Below are 23,816 nucleotides of genomic sequence, written 5' to 3'. Positions count from 1 at the left end.
CATCCCTGTGCTGAGTTCCCAGGTCTCTACACCTACTGTGCCCATTATGAGGGGTTTCCACTGAGTGGTCGGACCCTTAAAATTCAGTCACATTAGAGAGAAGGAAATGTAACACATGAATTGGAAACTTTTTATTCAATAGTTAGTGTAAGTTCGGATAACTTCTGTTGAAGTCAAACAAATGAAAGCAATCTCTATAGTCTGACCAATCCTGCGCTGTCTGCAGGACAGACTACGATCATCGGTCTCCTTAATTGACGATGGTTATAGGGACATCAGCTTTCCGGGCCACCATGGAGCAATACTTGTCTGGTAGGCCGGCGTTTCTGCAAGAGAGCAAATTTGATTGGGTACAAGGAAGCGTTAAAAAAAATAAATAAAAAAAGTCGAAAATAAAAAATAAAAATATAAATAAAAAATAAATATATAAATAAAAATAAATAAATAAATAAATAAACAAAAACATATTTGGTACATCTCTGCAATACAAGTACAGAAAAATACCTATGGATCTGCCAGAAATCCAGTGAGCTCCTAAGTTCCTGCTCAGACTGACAACGCTGCCTCTGCTGCACTGAAATCCCAAGCAGTGTTGTCAGCCCCGCCTGCTGGGCTACAGAACTCCACCCATCCCCCACCTCTCTCTGGGTATCATTACATGCAGTCATTGATTTCTTTACTAGCGAAACAATTCTGCTGCCTTGACCCCCAGGACCCAGTCCAAACACTGTGTGTAAGAAAAGGGCTCTTGGGAGATGTAGTTCTGGGGGTTCGCCAATGTCAATAAGTAACGACCTCCCAGTAGCTGCCCCAGCAAGAATCTGACAATTCTGGTGGGAAAGTCGCAGGAAATAAAAAAAAGCGATTTCTTGCTGAAGTTAGGAGGGTAAATACCAAAATAAAGCTGGAACACGCTGTAGAGGGGGAGGGGTGAGGGGGGAGGGGGAGGTTTGAGTGTAAGTTTGGTTCATTCCTGGTCATATACTTTAAGTAACTCACATTCTGTCCTAGGGAGCGACTAGAGATGTTCTCCATGGAACCGAGTTTTGTTTCGGAAAAGTAATTCATTTCCATTCACCATATTTGTTATGTTCCAATGATTCGTTCTCGGAATTAGTTTCGTATATTTGGATTCACTTCATATATTTGTTATTTTCAAATCGATTCGAAATTCGAATTTATTAGAAATACGAATGTCGAAAGATAGCTATATTCGTTTGTTTTTCTACTATTCTATGTTTTTCTATTCTTATATATTGTATTATATTTTATTCTATTATTTCCTATTCTGCTCTATTCTATTTATTTATTTTCTATGCTATTCCTTTTTTTTCTATTCTAATGTATTGTACTTTTTATTTTCTATTCTTTTCCCTTATATTCTATTTTATTCTTTTTTTTCTATTCTATTCTACTGTACTGTATTTTTTATTTTCTATTCTATTTCCTTCTATTCTATTTTATTCTTTTTTTTTTCTCTATTCTTTTCTATTCTAATTCTAATGTATTGTATTTTTTATTTTCTATTCTATTCCCTTCTATTCTATTTTATGTCTGGCACACCCCCTGCTAAGTTAGAGCTAGAACTCTCCAATATGATCTAAGCTGTCCCCAGAAAGCTTCAGAGAAGGACCCTTCCTCTCGGAGTGCAAGCAGTGGTCCCTCTTCAAAAGGTCTGATACACCCCCTGCTGAGTTAGAGCTAGAACTCTCCAATATGATCCATGCTGTCCCCACTAAAGCTTCAGAGAAGGACCCTTCCTCTCTGAGTGCAAGCAGTGGTCTCTCTGCAAAGGTCTGATACACCCCCTGCTGAGTTAGAGCTAGAACTTTCCAATATGATCCAAGCTGTCCCCAGAAAGCTTCAGAGAAGGACCCTTCCTCTCGGAGTGCAAGCAGTGGTCTCTATGCAAAGGTTAGGCACGTCTCCCGCTGAATCAAATCAATCAGCAGGAGCGTGCACTTTTTCAATTCTTTATCCCCTGCATGACTCTTGTGGTAGCCCTCACCTTAGTTCCTCCAGCTTCTTCTGTTTCAGTTCATCCAGGCGTGCCCTGCGCTGTCGGGCCTCCTCATCCAGCCTCTTGCCCTCCTCGAAGTGGGAGATGCGGTCTACGACCTGTTTCTGCTCCTGTTCACGCACCTGCCGCCTCAGTTCGCTGGCATGTTTCCTTAGCTGGTTGGTCTTCTCCTCCTGCTCCTTGAGTTCCTTCTCCACCAGATTGTGCTGGACCCTGCCAGGGAAACATGAAGGCCATTATATGACCTGCTTCTAAATATCTACATTTTACCAGAAGGGTTGTGAGTGGTCTCCATACTTTAACACACGCTCAAATTCTGCCCGGTCCCGCTGAGCCTGCACAGCCAAGAAGTGTTCCTTGTGCGTCACCTGCTCCAGACGCGCCTTCCTCAAAATGGCGTTCTCCTCAGCCTGCTTTAATGCCTCCTCCTTTTCCTTCTGGCGCCAAGATCTCTCCATGGCCTCCTGGTTTCTCTTTGCTCGGAGGGCATCCTAAAAAAATGGTAAAAGTGTAAGGCAAAGATTTCATTGACAATTGAATGACGTAGTTCCACCGTTGTCCGTTGAAATTTCTAAGATGTTGAATGGCTACAGATTGTTCTAGTGTTCCAAATGCTCTGAGGTTCTGATTGGCCATAGGGTGGTCTAGCTTTGTGCGTTTCCTACTTCTCTATGCTTCCGACCTTCTTAAAGGTGAACATACCTGCTCTGCTCGGTGGTCATGAGCCCTCTCCTGTAAGGCTCGTAGACGAGCAACTTCCATTTCCTTCTCCTTTTTAATCCTTTCCTGCTCTGCTTCGTATTCTGCTTCCCGAGCCTGGCAACAAAGACAAAAGGAAGAACGATCAATGCACATTCCATGTATTATTTAAAGTAATTCTGTCAGGAGAGAAACCTTGAGGCTGCCAATGCCGAGTTCTCACTGGAAGTGAAAACTGACATTTTGTAAAAAAATTAGAAACAACCTCCCAAGCAGTAGCATGGAAATAACTTCCATTTTCACCAAGAGCTCTGAAAAAGTGGGAAACAAAGGACCCTAAAGAAGGGGGGAGTCCAAAAGCCCTACAGAAGGGGGAGTCCAAGAGCCCTGAAGAAGGGGGAATCTAATAGCAATGAAGAAGGGGGATCCAAGAGCCATGAAAAAGGGGGATCCAAGAGCCATGAAAAAGGGGGATCCAAGAGCCATGAAAAAGGGGGATCCAAGAGCCATGAAAAAGGGGGATCCAAAAGCCATGAAAAAGGGGGATCCAAAAGCCATGAAAAAGGGGGATCCAAGAGCCATGAAGAAGGGGGATCCAAGAGCCATGAAGAAGGGGGATCCAAGAGCCATGAAGAAGGGGGATCCAAGAGCCATGAAGAAGGGGGATCCAAGAGCCATGAAGAAGGGGGATCCAAGAGCCATGAAGAAGGGGGGTCCAAGAGTCATGAAGAAGGGGGGTCCAAGAGCCATGAAGAAGGGGGATCCAAGAGCCCTGTAGAAGGGGAAACCCAAAAGTCCTGAAAAAGGGGGAGTTCAAGAGCCCCAAAGAAGTGGGAGTCCATAAGCCCTGAAGAACGGGGATGGCAAGAGCCACGAAAAAGGGGGAGTCTAAGAGCCTTGAGAAGGGGGGCCAAGAGCCATGAAGAAGGGGGAGTCCAAAAGCCCTACAGAAGGGGAAGACCAGAGCCTTGAAGAAGGGGGAGTCTAATAGCCATGAAGAAGGGGGAGTCTAATAGCCATGAAGAAGGGGGGAGTCTAATAGCCATGAAGAAGGGGGGGGGGAGTCTAATAGTCATGAAGAAGGGGGGAGTCTAATAGCCATGAAGAAGGGGGAGTCTAATAGCCATGAAGAAGGGGGAGTCTAATAGCCATGAAGAAGGGGGAGTCTAATAGCCATGAAGAAGGGGGAGTCTAATAGCCATGAAGAAGGGGGGAGTCTAATAGCCATGAAGAAGGGGGGGAGTCAAATAGCCATGAAGAAGGGGGGGGGGAGTCGAATAGCCATGAAGAAGGGGGAGTCTAATAGTCATGAAGAAGGGGGGAGTCTAATAGTCATAAGGAAGGGGGAGTCTAATAGCCATGAAGAAGGCGGAGTCCACGAGCCCTGAAGAAGAGGGAGCCCTAAAGCCCTGAACAAGGGTGAGTCCAAGAGCTCTGAAGAAGGGGGGGTCCAAGAACCACGAAGAAAGGAGAGTCTCAGAGCCCTGAATAAAGGGGAAGTCCAAGAGCTGTAAAAAAGGGGGAGTCAAAAAGTCCTGAAGAAGGTGGAGTCCCAGAACCCTGAAGAAGTGCGAGTCCAAGAACCCAAAAATAAAGGAGGAGTCCAGGTACCATAAAAAAAGGGGAGTCCAAGAACCCTGAAAAAAGGGGGAGTCCAAACACCCTGAAATGCATATGCTGTACCATAAAACAGCCAAGAGACGGGACAAGCTTTGTGGGGGCCATGTAGCCTGACATTTCTCTTCTGACAGGGAGAGTATATAAGAGAATAACAGCACACACAGCAATCCCTGAGAGATAAGCTGCTCTATTATAACAACTTAAAGTCCAATTTAATTCACATATTTTTTTAGTTCCGTATCCATGTTATGAATAGTAAATTCGTTTTTGCTTGAAAATGCCTTAAAATAACAATATAATGCTGATTTTGTCCCCTTCCAGTAATCTGTGCAGGCAAAGCTGAATAACAGCCACATTCCTCAACTCAGGTGTCCTCAAACAGAGTTGTATTGCAGAGAAGCAGAGGGGTTGTGACTAGCCAGGTATGTTACTGTGTGCTGATTACTGGAAGGACTGGGTCGAACGCTGGTGCCAACTGGACCGCCAAGTCATAAACAGACACCCTGCACAACTATTATAACAGGAAAGAATGAGTAGGACTATGAAAAATAGGATTTTTTTACTCACTGGTTGGAGTCCATTGAGGGACACAGCTATATTGACAATAAACAACCAACGGTTATGCTGTAGATGGCAGTATACAACATTATACTGTATGTGGCAATATAACCCTTGGTTGCTTATTACCAGCAAAGTGGTGTCCCTCAATGGATAGGGAAATTTCACTAGAAATTGAGGGATTTTTTTATAGCTTAAAGCAGGGATCCTCAAACTACGGTCCTCCATCTGTTGCGGAACTATACATACCATGAGGCATTGTAAAACATTCACATACATGACAAGGCATGATGGGAATTGTAGTTTCTGAACAACTGGAGGGCCATAGTTTGAAGACCCCTGGCTTAAAGGAACCAGAAAAAAGTACGTAAATCAGTGACTTACACATAGACAGAGATAAATTCAGCAATTTAATATTTCTAACGTTGAGGATTGTAGAAGGCTCCAATAAAGGCATATGGCTCGTCCTATTCATTCATCCACAGACAACCACTTACCATTTTCTGTTTGGTATATTCCAGCACCCGCAGGTCTGCCAGCCTCTCCTGCTCCTTCCGCTCAATCTTCTTCCTCTCGTTCTCAATATTAATATGTTTTATTTCGGCCTGGATTTCCAGCTGTTCCTTCCTTCTCTTCTCCAAATCCTGGTGGGGAAACACCAAATGTCCTTTTACACCCATACTATATGGCCAACAGTTTGACCATCATGCCTACACTATGGGGAAGAGTATGTGGACACTCCCTCTAAATGGTTGACTTCAGATGATTTCATTTCAGTAAAGGGTTCTGGTAATTCTACAGAATATAAAAACAATTTAGAAAATTGTCCTTTCAACCTTGTGGTAACAGTTTTTTCTTCCACCACGGTTGCACCCCTGTGTGCAAAGCCAAAAAGTCATGGTTTGGCAAGTTTGGTGTGATGGAACTCAAGTGTCCTTCACAGATACCTGACCTCAACCCTACTGAACACCTTAGGGCTGAACTGAAACCTTAACTGTGAGCCAGGTTATCTCATCCAACAGTACTTGACCTCATAAATGGTGGCCAACTACGGCTAATTATGGTTTGATCAGTTTGGTGTGGAAAAATGTGTGTGTCCTGCACAGAGCCTTGACCTCAACTCTAACTTAACACCTTTGGGATGAACTGAAACCCCAATTGTGAGCCAGGTCTTCTCATCTAACATCGGTACCTGAGCTCATAAATGGTGGCCAACTACATAAAGACATGGTTTGACCAGTTTGGTGGGGACGAAGTTGAGTATCCTGCACCCAGTCCAGACCTCAACTCTACTGAACACCTTTTGGATGAACTGAAACCCCAATTTTGAGCCAGGTCTTCTTATCCAACAGTACCTTACCTCAGAAATAGTGACCAACTACATAAAGACATGGTTTCACCAGTTTGGTGTGGAGGAACTCAAGTGTCCTTCAAAGAGACCTGACCTCAACCCTACTGAACACCTTTGGTATGAACTGAAACACCAGTTGTGAACCAGGTCTTCTCATCAAACAGTACCTGCCCTTATAAATGGTTGCCAGCTCCATTAAGACATGGTTTAGCAAGTTTGGTGTGATGGAACTCAAGTGTCCTTCAGAGATACCTGACCTCAACCCTACTAAACACCTTAGGGCTGAACTGAAACCTTAACTATGAGCCAGGTTTTCTCATCCAACAGTACTTGACCTCATAAATGGTGGCCAACTACATAACGATATGGTTTGACCAGTTTGGTGTGGAAGAATTTGAGTGTCCTGCAGAGAGCCTTGACCTCAACTCTACTTATCACCTTTGGGATGAACTGAAATCCCATTTGTGAGCCATGTCATCTCATCTAACATCGGTACCTGAGCTCATAGATGGTGGACAATTACATAAAGACATGGTTTGACCAGTTTGGTGGGGACAAAGTTGAGTATCCTGCACAGAGCCCTGACCTCAACCCTACTGAACATCTTTGGCATGAACCAGAAAAACCAACTGCAAGCCGTCTTCTTGTGTACCATCAAATGGCTATCCCTCAAGCTCATTAGTACATGACTATTTAAAATAAATCTATTAGAGTATTACAGCTGGCCACACACATTATAGTCTGATTGTATGATCTATGTCCAATTTTGTTTAGGATTTAACTATCGTATAAGGTAGAGCATCCATATAGTAGAGAGACCATCTATAAAAGGTATAACATCTTTATGGTAGAGAGAATATCTATAAAAGGTAGAACATCGATATGGTAGAGAGACCATCTATAAAAAGGTAGAACGTCCATATGGTAGAGAGATCATTTATAAAAAAGTATAACATCTTTATGGTAGAGAGATCATCTATAAAAGGTAGAACATCCATATGGTAGAGAGATCATCTATAAAAAAGTATAACATCTTTATGGTAGAGAGATCATCTATAAAAGATAGAACATCTTTATGGTAGAGAGACCATCTATAAAAGGTAGAACATCTTTATAGAAGAGAGACCATCTATAAAAGGTAGAACATCTATATGGTAGAGAGATCATCTATAAAAGGTAGAACGTCCATATGGTAGAGAGAACATCTATAAAAGGTAGAACATCTATATGGTAGAGAGATCATCTATAAAAGGTAGAACATCTTTATGGTAGAGAGAACATCTATGAAAGGTCGAACATCTATAATAGTAGAGAGAACATCTATAAAAAGGTCAAACATCCATATGCTAGAGAGATCATTTATAAAAGGTAGAACATCTATAAAGTAGAGAGAACATCTATAAAAGGTAGAACATCCATATGGTAGAGAGATCATCTATAAAAAGGTAGAACATCCATAGAGTAGAGAGAACATCTATAAAAGGTATAACATCCATATGGTAGAGAGAACATCTATACAAAGTAGAACATCTTTATGGTAGAGAGACCATCTATAAAAGGTAGAACATCTATAATAGTAGAGAGAACATCTATAAAAAGGTAGAACATCCATATGGTAGAGAGATCATGTATAAAAGTTAGAACATCCATATGGTAGAGAGATCATCTATGAAAAAGTAGAACATCTTTATGGTAGAGAGAACATCTATAAAAGGTAGAACATCCATATGGTAGAGAGAACGTCTATAAAAGGTAGAACGTCCATATGGTAGAGAGAACATCTATAAAAGGTAGAACATCTATAATGGTCCCGGCGCCTATGATAGACATCACACGTCCCGTGTCCCGGCATTGGGCCACTGTGCTGTCTATGATAGGAGGCGAGACTTCCTATGACAGCAGCCGCTCGTCCTTCCTTCTGCTCCGCCCGGCCCGCCCCCCTCCTCTTCCTCTCAGCGCTGCCCGGGTTTTTTTTTTTTTTTTTTTTTTTTTTTTTACTATATCGGCGTATAACACGCACTGGTGCTTTGCCCTCCATTTTTAGGGAAAAAAAGTGCGTGTTATACGCCGATAAATACGGTATATGGTAGGTTGAATATCTATAAAAGGTACAATATATATATGGTTTACTGATGTTCATATCCCATTAGGGGACAATCCCACTACTTCCTTTCCTGGTGACACAGCAAGAAGTATAGGGAAATCCCTGTACTGAGGAAACTGATGTAATAATAAACATTATGCTGTCTCTCTTCTCCATTCACTCACCTTGTAATCCTCCATCTGAAGCTCTTCCAGGTACTGAAGCATCTGCTGGGCTTCTTGATCCCTTTGTTCCTCCTGGAGAAGTCTGGCTTCCTCGTTATCGGCGATCTGCTCGACGATATGGAGCTTCCCTCTGCGGAGAGAGATAAGTCAGCCATGTTTACTGCACAGAACGGGAAAAAATGTTTTGATCCAATTAAAAGAAGCCTGCGATAAACAATATACCGTATATATGCTACCAATGTTGACTTCCTTCTGAAGATGTAAATTGCCTGACTCTCTCAGTACTCTCTGATCCAAGCGAAGGAGAAAAAGAGGTCCAAATTGCCGCACATTCTCACAAAAGCCTATGTGAATCGTAAGAGCTGCCTCAGCCCAGAGACAGTCCAGGCCACGCCCCCCCAACGTGTTTCGACTCACTCACAGGACTTAGTCATAGAGCTCCAAGACCCATCATCTTTGTTTGGGTTTGCATTCGGTACTCTGAGTTACTGATGCAGAGCGTTTTTTCTTTTTACCCCAAGATGGCCTTAAAATGAGCCAATAAAAGCTTTTTGGGTTAATGCAGAGTTACCCCTTAACTTGCCTCGAAAGCAGAATGCCAACGTTTAGAGCTCAATAAATGACGCAGCCTACCTGATCCTTTCCTGTTTCCTCATCTCCTCAATCTCCTCTTGCATCTTTATCGCCTTCTGGCGTTCCACCTCCATCATCTGGTCCAGACGCTTGGACTCCTCCTCCAGCTCTTTGGTGATCACTTTCCTCTCCACCTTCTGGGCATCGCGGATGGCGTGGCACTTGGCGTTCAAGATCATCTGTTGGGGTGCAAAAGAGGGGTCGGAGGTTTTTTCCTGAAAAATTCATGGGTGAGCTGGATTCATCCAACAACCTCAGGGTGTCAGTGTGAGGAATAGCGCCCCCCAAGGGTTAGATATAGGCAAGCAAAGGCCCACGGGCTGCAGTTTGGAGACCACTGTCGTAGGGTAAGCCGCCATCTTGTTTTTATAATTTATGTTTTAGATCAGGGATCCTCAAACTATGGCCCTCCAGCTGTTGCCGAACTACACATCCCATGAGGCATTGGAAAACTCTGACATTCACAGACATGACTAGGCATGATGGGAATTGTAGTTCCTGAACTGGAGGGCCATAGTTTGATTGGTTTAGATACACTATAAAGTATACAGTATCTCACAAAAGTAAGTACACCCCTCACATTTTTGTAAATATTTTATTCTATCTTTTCATGTGACAACACTGAAGAAATGACACTTTGCTACAATGTAAAGTAGTGAGTGTACAGCTTGTATAACAGTGTAAATTTGCTGTCCCCTCAAAATAACTCAACACACAGCCATTAATGTCTAAACTGCTGGCAACAAAAGTGAGTACACCCCTAAGTGACAATGTCCAAATTGGGCCCAAAGTGTCAATATTTTCTAATGGCCACCATTATTTTCCAGCACTGCCTTAACCCTCTTGGGCATGGAGTTCACCAGAGCTTCACAGGTTGTCACTGGAGTCCTCTTCCCCTCCTCCATGATGACATCACAGAGCTGGTGGATGTTAGAGACCTTGCGCTCCTCCACCTTCCATTTGAGGATGCCCCACAGATGCTCAATAGGGTTTAGGTCTGGAGACATGCTTGGCCAGTCCATCACCTTTACCCTCAGCTTCTTTAGCAAGGCAGTGGTCGTCTTGGAGGTGTTTGGGGTCGTTATGTTGGAATACTGCCCTGGTGCCCAGTCTCTGAAGGGAGGGGATCATGCTCTGCTTCAGTATGTCACAGTACATGTTGGCATTCATGGTTCCCTCAATGATCTGTAGCTCCCCAGTGCCGGCAGCACTCATGCAGCCCCAGACCATGACACTCCCACCACCATGCTTGACTGTAGGAAGACACACTTGTCTTTGTACTCCTCACCTGGTTGCCGCCCCACACTCTTGGCACCATCTGAACCAAATAAGTTTATCTTGGTCTCATCAGAGCACAGGAGATGGTTCCAGTAATCCATGTCCTTAGTCTGCTTGTCTTCAGCAAACTGTTTGCGGGCTTTCTTGTGCATCATCTTTAGAAGAGGCTTCCTTCTGGGACGACAGCCATGCAGACCAATTTGATGAAGTGTGCGGCATATGGTCTGAGCACTGACAGGCTGACCCCCCACCCCTTCAACCTGGCAGCACTCATCTGTCTATTTCCCAAGGATAACCTCTGAGCACGGCACTCAACTTCTTTGGTGGACCATGGCAAGGCCTGTTCTGAATGGAACCTGTCCTGTTACACCGCTGTATGGTCTTGGCCACCGTGCTGCAGCTCAGTTTCAGGGTCTTGGCAATCTTCTTATAACCTAGGCCATCTTTATGTAGAGAGACAATTCTTTTTTTCAGTTCCTCAGAGAGGTCTTTGCCATGAGTTGCCATGTTGAACTTCCAGTGACCAGTATGAGAGAGTGAGAGCGATAACACCAAATTTAACACATCTTCTCCCCATTCACACCTGAGACCTTGTAACACTAACGAGTCACATGACACCGGGGAGGGAAAATGGCTAATTGGGCCCCATTTGGACATTGTCACTTAGGGGTTTACTCACTTTTGTTGCCAGCAGTTTAGACATTAATGGCTGTGTGTTGAGTTATTTTGAGGAGACAGCAAATTTACACTGTTATACAAGCTGTACACTCACTACTTTACATTGTAGCAAAGTGTCATTTCTTCAGTGTTGTCACATGAAAAGATAGAATAAAATATTTACAAAAATGTCAGGGGTGTACTTACTTTTGTGGGATACTGTATATATATTTTAGCTTTGAATACAGTAAGGAAGGGTTAGAACCCCTGTCTGGTTTTTATGTGCCAAGTCCAGAATCAGTGTCGGAGAGACAACCAGTAGTGCAATATTGCAGAATGCCCAACTAAGACCCAATGGCCCCGGTGGGGCTACTCTGGTCAGACAGGGACACCCTAATTTGGGTACCCACAATCAGACTCCAAAAAGAGAAAAACCACAAATTAGTCCAAAAAAAAAAAACCCACTATCACCATATATTCAAAACAGTCAACGCGTTTCAGATGTCTCAACACTTCGCCTCATAGGCTACAAGGTCAGGGAGTTATCTCTTTAGAATATGTCAACACAGTTTGTATGCAATGCTATGTTTAAATAATTACAATAAGGCAATCGCTAAAATTTACTTAATATGGACTCATTAAATAAAATAACCAACGCGTTTCGGCGGTCCGAACACTCAATTTATATGGAGTCATTTGCGCTTAATAAATAAATATAATAATAAAAATCAATAACATGAATTTAACGAATTGCCGCAAAATTAAAACGGTTGTTCCTAACTTATTGGTGGAATGAGGCTTTAAGTGTATTATAGCTCCTCCCACCTCGTTGAGCTTTTTGATCTCGTCTTCTTGCTCCATTCGCATGGTGTTGGCTCTCTGCAGGAGATACTGCGCCCTCCGCTGGGCTTCCTCCTCCAGGTCGCTCAGCTTCTCGTTCTTCCTGCGAAGCATTTCCTTCTGTTTCATAAAGTTCTTGCGCTCGTTAACGGCTTCCTGAAAAAAAGCAACACATGCGCCTATCAATGCGTTCAATGATGGGGGATAGATCTCCTGTTAGACTTTTATTGCTCTTTGTGTCCCCTGGGGAGAGATTCACCCTCTATTTGTCCTGGTGTCACTAGCACAGATCCCTAAATACGTCTTTTGAAGGAAATCAGCAATCTGTTAACATTTCAAATTTGTTATCGAATTCGACTTTATTTTCAAATTTGATTAAAATTTCGGGCAAAATTTATTTTGGATTCATTTCAATTTTTTACTATTGTGAGGCCAATCGTTGCTGCCTTTCAGTGCCCATCAGTGCCACCTATCAGTGCCCATTAGTGCTGCATATTAGTGCCTCCTCGTCAATGCCACCCCATCAGTACCCCCTATCAGTGCCGCCTATCAGTGCCCATCAGTACCGCCTATCAGTGCCGCCTATCAGTGCCCATCAGTGCCACCTATCAGTGCCACCTACCAGTGCCGATTAGTGCTGCCTATTACTGCCTCCTCGTCAGTGCCCATCAGTGCCGCCCATCAGTGCCACCTATCAGTGCCCATCAGTACCACCCATCAGTGCCACCTACCAGTGCCCATTAGTACTGCCTATTAGTGCCTCGTCAGTGCCGCCCATCAGTGCCACCTATCAGTGCCCATCAGTACCGCCCATCAGTGCCACCTATCAGTGCTCATCAGTACCGCCCATCAGTGCCACCTACCAGTGCCCATTAGTGCTGCCTATTAGTGCCTCCTCGTCAGTGCCCATCAGTGCTGCCCATCAGTGCCACCTATCAGTGTCCATCAGTACCGCCCATCAGTGCCACCTACCAGTGACCATAAGTGCTGCCCATTAGTGCCTCCTCATCAGTGCCGCCCATCAGTGCCACCTATCAGTGCCCATCAGTGCCACCTATCAGTGCCCATTAGTGTTGCCCATCAGTGCCGCCCATCAGTGCCCATTAGTGTTGCCTATTAGTGCCTCTTCGTCAAACCCACCCATCAGTGGCCATCCATTTTTTTTTTTTTCATTATTTAGCAAAAAATAATAAACCCAGAAGTGATTAAATACCATTAAGAAAGCTCTCTTTGTGTGAAAAAAATGATAAAAATGTCATATGGGTACAGCGTTGCATGACCGCGCAATTGTCATTCAAAGTGCAACAGTGCTGAAAGCTGAAAATTGGTCTGGGCAGGAAGTGGGTGAAGGTGCCCCGTATTGAAGTGGTTTTTCTGCTTATATTTTTGCCTTGATTGGTTCCTTAATCATCAACATGCCATTTTTTTTTTTTAACTTTTTTTTTTTTAAACTTGTATTTTTTTTTTCTTAAACTTGTATTTTTTTTTTTTTTTAAACTTGCATTTTTTTTTAACTTGTATTTTTTTTTTTAACTTGTATTTTTTTTTTTTAAACTTGTATTTTTTTTTTTAAACTTGTATTTTTTTTTTCTTTTTAAACTTGTATTTTTTTTCTTTTTAAACTTGTATTTTTTTTTCTTAAACTTGTATTTTTTTTTTTTTTTAAACTTGCATTTTTTTTTTTTTTAAATACCTCATTTTAAACTTGTATTTTTTTTTTAAACTTGTATTTGAACTTGAACTTGAAGGTGCCCCGTATTGAAGTGGTTTTTCTGCTTATATTTTTGCCTTGCTTGGTTCCTTCCTCATCAACATGCCATTTTTTTTTTAACTTTTTTTTTTTTTAAACTTGTAATTTTTTTTTTTTTTAAACTTGTATTTTTTTTTTTCTTAAACTTGTATTTTTTTTTTTTAACTTGTATTTTTTTTTTTAAACTTGTATTTTTTTTTAACTTGTATTTTTTTTTTTTTTAAACTTGTAATTTTTTTTTTTTAAACTTGTAATTTTTTTTTTAACTTGTATTTTTTTTTTTAAACTTGTATTTTTTTTTTTTAAACTTGTATTTTTTTTTTTTTAAACTTGCATTTTTTTTTTTGTAACCCGTTTTTTTTTTAATACCTCATTTTAAACTTGTATTTTTTTTTTTTTAAAACTTGTATTTGAACTTGAACTTGAAGGTGCCCGGTATTGAAGTGGTTTTTCTGCTTATATTTTTGCCTTGCTTGGTTCCTTCCTCATCAACATGCCATTTTTTTTTTTAACTTGTATTTTTTTTTTTTTTAAACTTGTATTTTTCATTTTTTTTTAAACTTGTATTTTTTTTTTTTTAAACTTGTATTTTTCATTTTTTTTTTAAACTTGTATTTTTTTTTTCTTAAACTTGTATTTTTTTTTTTTTAAAACTTGTATTTTTAATTTTTTTTTGAACTTGTATTTTTTTTTTTTTAAACTTGTATTTTTCATTTTTTTTTAACTTGTATTTTTTTTTTTTTAAACTTGTATTTTTCATTTTTTTTTTAAACTTGTATTTTTTTTTCTTAAACTTGTATTTTTTTTTTTTAAAACTTGTATTTTTAATTTTTTTTTTGAACTTGTATTTTTTTTTTTAAACTTGTATTTTTCATTTTTTTTTAAACTTGTATTTTTTTTTTTTTTTAAACTTGTATTTTTTTTTAAACTTGAATTTTTTTTTTTTTTGTAACCTGTTTTTTTTTTTAAATAGCTCATTTTATACCCGGTGATGCCATCACTGGGTCTCTGCGCTTCTCTAAGCTGGCGGCAGGGTGCCGTACAAAGCTTCCTGGAAATATCACAGCCCCCTTCCTCGGCAGTCCTTTCATTGGCCCTCAGGTGCCCTTATTCATGCAGTGGGAGGAGTTATGCAAATATCACAATGACAAGAGGTCCTTACAATGGCTGCTTCCTTTTGCTCCTTGAAGGTTTGTACGGCCATCTCACGTTCGGCCTTGGTGAGGACACGAGACGCAGACTTGATGCGATGGAAGTCATGAGGGGACATGATGATGGATAACCCCGAGGGGTCCTCAGAGGGAACCCTGCAAACAGAATAAAGTGGACCGGTCATCAGATCTTTCACCCTAAGTCCAGCATGCTACATAATGAGTCATTGTACCCCGAACAGATATGGATTACCTCCAGAAGAGATCCCAGTACTCCCCCCTGACAATACCCTTATCAGCATTTCTCTCCAGGACGGCACCATCTTTGTTCAGGCATCATCCAGGGTCCTGGACTGAGATGCCACAATTATATAAATCCTGATGTCTGTGTAGTTCTTGGCTGTAGGCTTGGCTTGGAATTAGATAGATAGATAGATAGATAGATAGATAGATAGATAGATAGATAGATAGATAGATAGATAGATAGATAGATAGATAGATAGATAGATAGATAGATAGATAGATAGATATGGGATAGAGAGCATATTAGCGGCCAAGGTTAGAGATAGAGGTAGAACTCCAACCAAGGTCCCAAAAGACGCACATCACAACAAAACCCTATGTGTGGCAAGTGAAAACTGCCTCAGCCCGGGCCTCTGTCGAGGCAGCACACTCCAACGCGTTTCGTCCAGCACACTCCCAACGCGTTTCGTCCAGCACACTCCCAACGCGTTTCGTCCAGCACACTCCCAACGTGTTTCGTCCCACCCATGGGGTTTAAACGTGGGAAAACCCTCAAACCTTTGTATAGGTTTATTGTGAGAACTCCAACCAAAACATATTTATTTTAGCAAGACTAAGTGGTGGTAGAACCTCCGTCAGATTTAATCGCTGTCTTTGTCCCCATTGAGGAGATTCTTTTCATTTCCTGTCCCAGCAGAACGCAATAAATTAAGGCAATAACTTTAATAGACATGTGCAGAACAAAAAAAAATTTGTTTCGCTTTGATTCATTATTTTAAAAATGTTTTTTAATTAAATTCATTAAATTTGTTTTCAAATTCGGCTGACCAAAAAGTATCGAATCAGCATTCGAAATTTGAATTTCAGGAGACGGTTATATTCTGTTATCCTATTTTATTCTGTTCTATTGCTTTTTTTTTTTCCTATTCTATTCTTTTATGTTCTATTTTGTTCTATTCTATTCTTTTGCAAATCTGAATTTCAGAAGGTGGCTATATTCTATTTTACTCTAATCTATTCTCCTCTCTTCTTTTCTATCCTATTCCCTTGTTTTCTATCTTTTCTATCCTATTCCCTTGTTTTCTATTCTATTTTTCTCCATTCTAATTTATTCTTTTATTTTCCATTCTATTTCTTTATTTCTCTTTTATTTTATTCCTTTATTTTCTATTTTTCTTATTCTGTTTTATTCTATTCTTTTCTAGAATTTATTTTCAAAATTAGAATTTCAGCTGCCTCATCAGTGCCCATCAATCCTTTTCTATTCTATTCTCCTAGGTAGATACAGAGAGACAAACAGACAGACAGATAGACAGATAGATAGATAGACAGATAGACAGATAGATAGATAGACAGATAGATAGATAGATGTGTTAACAAAAGTCTGACACAGATCAGCCCCCTGCTGCTGCCTCCCACCTTGTCACTTCCTACAAAGTTACAATGTACAGTCTGAGTGATCACTGCGGGAGACTGAGGAAATGTTTCCTCTTTACTGCAGCAGACTGATCCGGTCAGCTTATCCCTGGCAAAGTCCCTGTCTGGAGATGGAAGATGTTTAGGGCACTTACACCAGATCTCGGATCAGGTCGCTGGTGATGATTTGGATGGTCTCCGGTTTGCGTCCCCTGGTTGGCGCCGACACGGTTTTGCGCTGTCTGTTCTCCGACATCCGTACAATCGGGGTGTCATCTTTGGCAGGCTGTGGCTTCAATAAAAAACAGATAAAACCTTTCATTATATACCCCATTTTATGGCATCACTAGGTCTCTGCACTTCTCTATGCAGTGCAGGCAGATCATAGCTGGTGGGAGGAGCTTCCTGAAAACATCCCAGCCCCCCTAGATCAGTACTCCTCTCCAGAGTCCTCAGCCCTGATCCAAGCAGTGGGAGGAGATATGCAAAATGGGTGGGTGTCAGTCTGGAGGAGAGTCTTCCTACCACCTGAGATCTCCATACCAGAGAGGAGAACCATTTCTCGTCTCACCTTCGTGCCAAACAAACTCTCATCGATTTCCGAGCTCAGCGCCTTCGTCCGGTACTTCCAGGCCTTCGATCGTTGGGATCCAGAGCTGACAGAGCCCACAACGCTTTCCGGCTGAGGAAGAACAACGAGAAGGTAATGTCACCAACTGATGGGACACGGAGGTCTTCTACTGACCATCATCTCTGGAGTCACATCCCCCCCTCCCCCCATGTATGGGACACAGTGAGGTGACCACACACCAAACAATCTCCTCCAGATCTTCCATCAACTACAGAGTGCAGAGACCGGCCTCATAAATGATACTATACTATTTATATATATAATAGATAGATAGATAGATAGATAGATAGATAGATAGATAGATAGATAGATAGATAGATAGATAGATAGATAGATAGATAGATAGATAGATAGATAGATAGATATGGGAAGAAGTTAAGAAAGATAAGGGAAGGACAATGATAAAAGGAAAGAAGGAAGGAAGGAAGGAAGGAAGGAAGGAAGATAATGGGAAGGACAATGATAAAAGGAAGGAAGGAAGGAAGGAAGGAAGGAAGGAAGGAAGGAAGGAAGGAAGGACAATGATAAAAGGAAAGAAGGAAGGAAGATAATGGGAAGGACAATGATGGAAGGAAGGAAGGAAGGAAGGAAGGAAGGAAGGAAGGAAGATAATGGGAAGGACAATGATAAAAGGAAGGAAGGAAGGAAGGAAGATAATGGGAAGGACAATGATAAAAGGAAGGAAGGAAGGAAGGAAGGAAGGAAGGAAGATAATGGGAAGGACAATGATAAAAGGAAAGAAGGAAGGAAGGAAGGAAGATAATGGGAAGGATAGATAGATAGATAGATATGGAAAGAAGTTAAGAAAGATAAGGGAAGGACAATGATAAAAGGAAAGAAGGAAGGAAGGAAGGAAGGAAGGAAGGAAGGAAGGAAGGAAGGAAGGAAGGAAGGAAGATAATGGGAAGGACAATGATAAAAGGAAAGAAGGAAGGAAGGAAGGAAGGAAGGAAGGAAGATAATGGGAAGGACAATGATAAAAGGAAAGAAGGAAGGAAGGAAGGAAGATAATGGGAAGGACAATGATAAAAGGAAAGAAGGAAGGAAGGAAGGAAGGAAGATAATGGGAAGGACAATGATGAAAGGAAAGAAGGAAGGAAGGAAGGAAGGAAGGACAATGATAAAAGGAAAGAAGGAAGGAAGGAAGGAAGATAATGGGAAGGACAATGATAAAAGGAAGGAAGGAAGGAAGGAAGGAAGGAAGGAAGGAAGGAAGGAAGGAAGATAATGGGAAGGACAATGATGGAAGGAAGGAAGGAAGGAAGGAAGGAAGGAAGATAATGGGAAGGACAATGATAAAAGGAAAGAAGAAAGGAAGGAAGGAAGGAAGGAAGGAAGGAAGGAAGGAAGGAAGATAATGGGAAGGACAATGATGGAAGGAAGGAAGGAAGGAAGATAATGGGAAGGACAATGATAAAAGGAAAGAAGAAAGGAAGGAAGGAAGGAAGGAAGGAAGATAATGGGAAGGACAATGATGGAAGGAAGGAAGGAAGGAAGATAATGGGAAGGACAATGATAAAAGGAAAGAAGGAAGGAAGGAAGGAAGGAAGGAAGGAAGGAAGGAAGGAAGGAAGGAAGGAAGGAAGATAATGGGAAGGACAATGATAAAAGGAAAGAAGGAAGGAAGGAAGGACAATGATAAAAGGAAGGAAGGAAGGAAGATAATGGGAAGGACAATGATAAAAGGAAAGAAGGAAGGAAGGAAGGAAGGAAGGAAGGAAGGAAGGAAGATAATGGGAAGGACAATGATGGAAGGAAGGAAGGAAGGAAGGAAGATAATGGGAAGGACAATGATAAAAGGAAAGAAGAAAGGAAGGAAAGAAGAAAGGAAGGAAGGAAGGAAGGAAGATAATGGGAAGGACAATGATGGAAGGAAGGAAGGAAGGAAGGAAGGAAGGAAGGAAGGAAGGAAGAAAATGGGAAGGACAATGATGGAAGGAAGGAAGGAAGGAAGGAAGGAAGGAAGGAAGGAAGATAATGGGAAGGACAATGATAAAAGGAAAGAAGAAAGGAAGGAAGGAAGGAAGGAAGGAAGGAAGGAAGGAAGATAATAGGAAGGACAATGATGGAAGGAAGGAAGGAAGGAAGGAAGGAAGGAAGGAAGGAAGGAAGGAAGGAAGGAAGGAAGGAAGATAATGGGAAGGACAATGATGGAAGGAAGGAAGGAAGGAAGGAAGGAAGGAAGGAAGGAAGGAAGGAAGGAAGGAAGGAAGGAAGATAATGGGAAGGACAATGATGAAAGGAAAGGAGATAAGAAGATTTGAAGGTAGGAAAGAAAATAAAATGAAAAAGGACAATAATGAAAGGAAGGAAGATAAGGGAAAGGGCAGGGATGAAAGAAAAGAAGGAAAGAAGAATAAAATGAAGATAAAGGGAAGAATAATGGTGAAAAAAGGAAAAAAAGAAAACGGCAATGATGAACGAAAAGAAGGAGAATGATGAAATAAGAAGGAAGGAAGAGTTAAAGAGGAAGTAAACCCTCCTCTGACACTTCCACCTATAGATGTTCCTATGATAAGGCTTACCTATAGGTACCGTTTAGGAGAGATTTATCTTACATGCAGTCAGTGACGTCACTGGTGCATGCCCTCTGAAGGAACAGCCGCTGGTGCCGCTCCTTCATAGCCCCGTGCCGTGACCGTCGGCTCCCCGCGTGCGTGTGCGGGAGTGACGTCACCACGGCTCCGGCCAATCAGATGGCCGGATGGCGCAATCACGGAGGACGGGCGACTGGACATGTCGCCCATTATACAGCTAAGTGGGGCGGCACGGCGGGGGCTCGTTCTAAGGTAAGTATTGCATATTGAGCTAGTATGGGGTGAATACTAGCTCATTATGTCTCTCTTTCAGGGTGAAAAAAAAAAGGGTTTACAACTTCTTTAAGGGAAAGAAGAAAGGAAGGAAAGGAAAAGACAATAGGGAAGGAATGAAGGAATTAGGGAGATAAAAGGAATAATGAACAAAAAGAAGGAAGAAAGGACGGTGATGAAAGAAGAGAAGGAAGGGGGAAATAAAAGAAGAAATCAATAAAGGAAAAGGAAGATATAGGGAAGGAAGGAAGGAAGGAAGGTAAAGGGAAGGGACATGATGAAATAAAGGAAGAAAGAATGGGAAAGGAAAAGACAATGGGTAAGGGAAAAAGATAAACAGAGGTGTCCTCTCACCATGTACAGAGGGGGAGGATGATGATGGGGGGGGTGTACAGGGATCAGGAGAGGTATATATAATGTATACAGAGGGGGATGATGATGGGGGGGGGGTGTACAGGGATCAGGAGAGGTATATATAATGTATACAGAGGGGGTGATGATGATGGGGGGGGGGTGTACAGGGATCAGGAGAGGTATATATAATGTATACAGAGGGGGTGATGATGATGGGGGGGGGTGTACAGGGATCAGGAGAGGTATATATAATGTATACAGAGGGGGGTGATGATGATGGGGGGGAGGGTGTACATGGAACAGGAGAGGTATATATAATGTATACAGAGGTGTCCTCTCACCATATACAGGGGGGGGGGGGGGGTGTACAGGGATCAGGAGAGGTATATATAATGTATACAGAGGGGGATGATGATGGGGGGGGGGGGTGTATAGGGATCAGGAGAGGTATATATAATGTATACAGAGGGGGATGATGATGGGGGGGGGGGGGTGTACAGGGATCAGGAGAGGTATATATAATGTATACAGAGGGGGATGATGATGATGGGGGGGTGTATAGGGATCAGGAGAGGTATATATAATGTATACAGAGGGGGTGATGATGATGGAGTGGTGTACAGGGATCAGGAGAGGTATATATAATGTATACAGAGGGGGTGATGATGATGGGGGGTGTACAGGGATCAGGAGAGGTATATATAATGTATACAGAGGGGGATGATGATGGGGGGGGGGGGGTGTACAGGGATCAGGAGAGGTATATATAATGTATACAGAGGGGGTGATGATGATGGGGGGTGTACAGGGATCAGGAGAGGTATATATAATGTATACAGAGGGGGATGATGATGATGATGGGGAGGGTGTATAGGGATCAGGAGAGGTATATATAATGTATACAGAGAGGGATGTTGATGATGGAGGGGGGGGGGGGGTGCACAGGGATCAGGAGAGGTATATATAATGTATACAGAGGGGGATGATGATGGGGGGGGGTGTACAGGGATCAGGAGAGGTATATATAATGTATACAGAGGGGGATGATGATGGGGGGGGGTGGTGTACAGGGATCAGGAGAGGTATATATAATGTATACAGAAGGGGATGATGATGAAGATGGGGGTGTACAGGGATCAGGAGAGGTATATATAATGTATACAGAGGGGGATGATGATGGGGGGGTGTACAGGGATCAGGAGAGGTATATATAATGTATACAGAGGGGGATGATGATGGGGGGGTGTACAGGGATCAGGAGAGGTATATATAATGTATACAGAGGGGGATGATGATGATGGGGGGGTGTACAGGGATCAGGAGAGGTATATATAATGTATACAGAGGGGGATGATGATGATGATGGGGAGGGTGTATAGGGATCAGGAGAGGTATATATAATGTATACAGAGGTGTCCTCTCACCATGTCAGCTCTGTTCCTGGCTCCAGTCTGATCAGAGTTCTTTTGTTTACTGATCGTCACAGCAACTGAAAACTTCCCTTCTCTCCATGGAGACCTGACTTCAACCGGAAATTCCTTCTTCTCCATTTTTTCGGAGACCTCGGGCGCCATTTTGTTGTAGCCTAGTCAGTCAGCAGGTAGGGTGCTGCAGAGGAGCCAATAGGAATGCAGCATAGAGGGAGTGGGCGGTGCTGTTAGGTCCTTGGCAGCTTCGTTGTTTGGCTGCACTGTCTCCATGGTGACCAAGTGATCATGAATTCTTATTAATTTTAAATAATAACAAAACTTAAAGAAATGGATGAAGTAATAATAACAATCATGATAATAAAAATGAAAACATAACAAGAAAAGTAAGAACATATAATTATAACAAAATTAATATATATTATTAAAATTGTAATTTATTCTAATCAAAAACTATCAATCGCTTTCCTCCTCCATGTCAGCCGCTGTTTCTGGAAAATTCAATTTCTGAGCTTTATTTTTGTTGACTTCTTCAATGGCGTGCGATCAGCCTGAACCCGGCCAATCAGATTGCATGAAATGAGCACATACAGCCAAACTTCAGCCAAAATGTTATATTTTCAACTGGCGAAGGGTTAGGGCCCCTGTTTTGGGTTCTTATTATTCCTCTGTGTCCCCGCTGGGGTGATTTCCTGTCACTTCCTGTTCCTGTGACCACTCAGGAAGTGGAGAAATCACCTTAAAGGGGACACAGACTGCAATATAAGCCCAACAAAAAAAAAAAAAACAGGCTCATCTATGACCTGTATAAGAAGGTGTTCTGTCCAGTGGTCAGAACTTAAAGATGGTTAGATGGTCAGGACAAATTTAGGGACACAATGTAAGAAGTAAATCATAGCAATTTATTGTAAGAAAATCATATGTGAATACATAACCGTTTAGATACTAATCATGTGCATTGTGTAACCAGTATAAACAAGAAACAAGACATACAACATAAAACAATTAAAAGGGCCCAAAAAAAAAATGTTAGCGGTTATGAATTTGGTTCACTGGCCCTTTAACAGTAGATTACTGATTATTGGAACAGCTGATTGGCCTCAGATCAGTCACCTGATCAATCATCTGATCAGCCTCCGATCAGTCACCTGATCAATCATCTGATCAGCCTCGAATCAGTCACCTGATCAATCACCTGTCCTACTTGGTGTTCATCAGCAGATCATTTCTCCTCCTAAGACCTCAGAAAAAGTAGGAAATCCTTTTTTGTTTTATTGATTGTTATACATTTATTGTTTGTTTATATTTCTATATTGATTGATTATATTCCTTATTATATTTGTTCATTTATTTTTACATTTATTAGTGTTTTGTTTTATTGTTCTATCTTTATTGTTGAAGAAAGGATTGATTGTGTTGATCAATACAAATAGTATTTAATATGATACCTTCATCCCAATAGAGTGACAACTATAGAAGAAACAATTTCCTTTATAGTGTATTTATTGTTTATTTTTGTTTTATTGATTTATTATATTCCTTTTTTGTTCATTCTCCTGATTACAATTGTTGTTTTTTGTTTATTTTTATACATTTTTATTACATAGGGGCTCCATTCAGCGCCGGTTCACACAACCGCGACGCTACTTCCAGGGGCGACCTCCGAGATCGCGGTGCGAGCAGCGCGCCGCGACCTCGGAGCGGTCGCCACGGACTTCATAACATTGAAGTCTATGGCGGTCGCCTCCTGGTCGCCCCAAAGAAGCTCCGGACCCTTTTTCTAGGTCGGAGCGACTTGTGTCGCTCCTATTAGAACGGGTCCGCAGCTTCCCTATGGGAGGCGACCTGCGGCGACCTGTGAGGCGACCAGGTCGCCTCACAGGTCGCCCTAGTGTGAACCGGGGCTCATACTTTGTGTGATTTTCTATTGTGACGATTTAGACAAGTTCCATTTAGACAAGTGCAACTTTGGCTTTGACCATGTGACTGCGTGCTCACCGAGTCGCGTGTATATCATTCAGGTGCGACTTTCATGAGGCTTTTGAGGGTTTACATAGAAGTTTATAGCCCTCACGTCGCATATAAGGCGGATTAACGTGCATTTAAAGTC

At 41.9% G+C, this 23,816-nt stretch overlaps 1 protein-coding gene across 1 annotated transcript; it reads right to left on the bottom strand.

Moving 5' to 3' along the window:
* Nucleotides 1-236: 236 nt before the first annotated feature.
* Nucleotides 237-21,854, bottom strand: CFAP45 (cilia and flagella associated protein 45). Its single transcript, XM_082275115.1, has 12 exons — nucleotides 21,704-21,854; nucleotides 17,056-17,166; nucleotides 16,640-16,776; nucleotides 14,837-14,981; nucleotides 11,910-12,080; nucleotides 9,150-9,328; nucleotides 8,517-8,646; nucleotides 5,395-5,541; nucleotides 2,723-2,836; nucleotides 2,318-2,511; nucleotides 2,009-2,233; nucleotides 237-326 (listed from the first exon to the last, which is right to left on the bottom strand). Exons 1-12 carry the CDS (start codon nucleotides 21,851-21,853, stop codon nucleotides 251-253), a joined length of 1,779 nt encoding a protein of 592 aa, XP_082131241.1. The 5' UTR covers nucleotide 21,854; the 3' UTR covers nucleotides 237-250.
* Nucleotides 21,855-23,816: the final 1,962 nt, after the last annotated feature.

This window comes from Pelophylax lessonae (genome assembly GCF_965119305.1).
Source record: "Pelophylax lessonae genome assembly, chromosome: 13".
NCBI classification, from domain to species: domain Eukaryota; kingdom Metazoa; phylum Chordata; class Amphibia; order Anura; family Ranidae; genus Pelophylax; species Pelophylax lessonae.
This window is presented reverse-complemented; position numbering and strand designations above follow the sequence as displayed.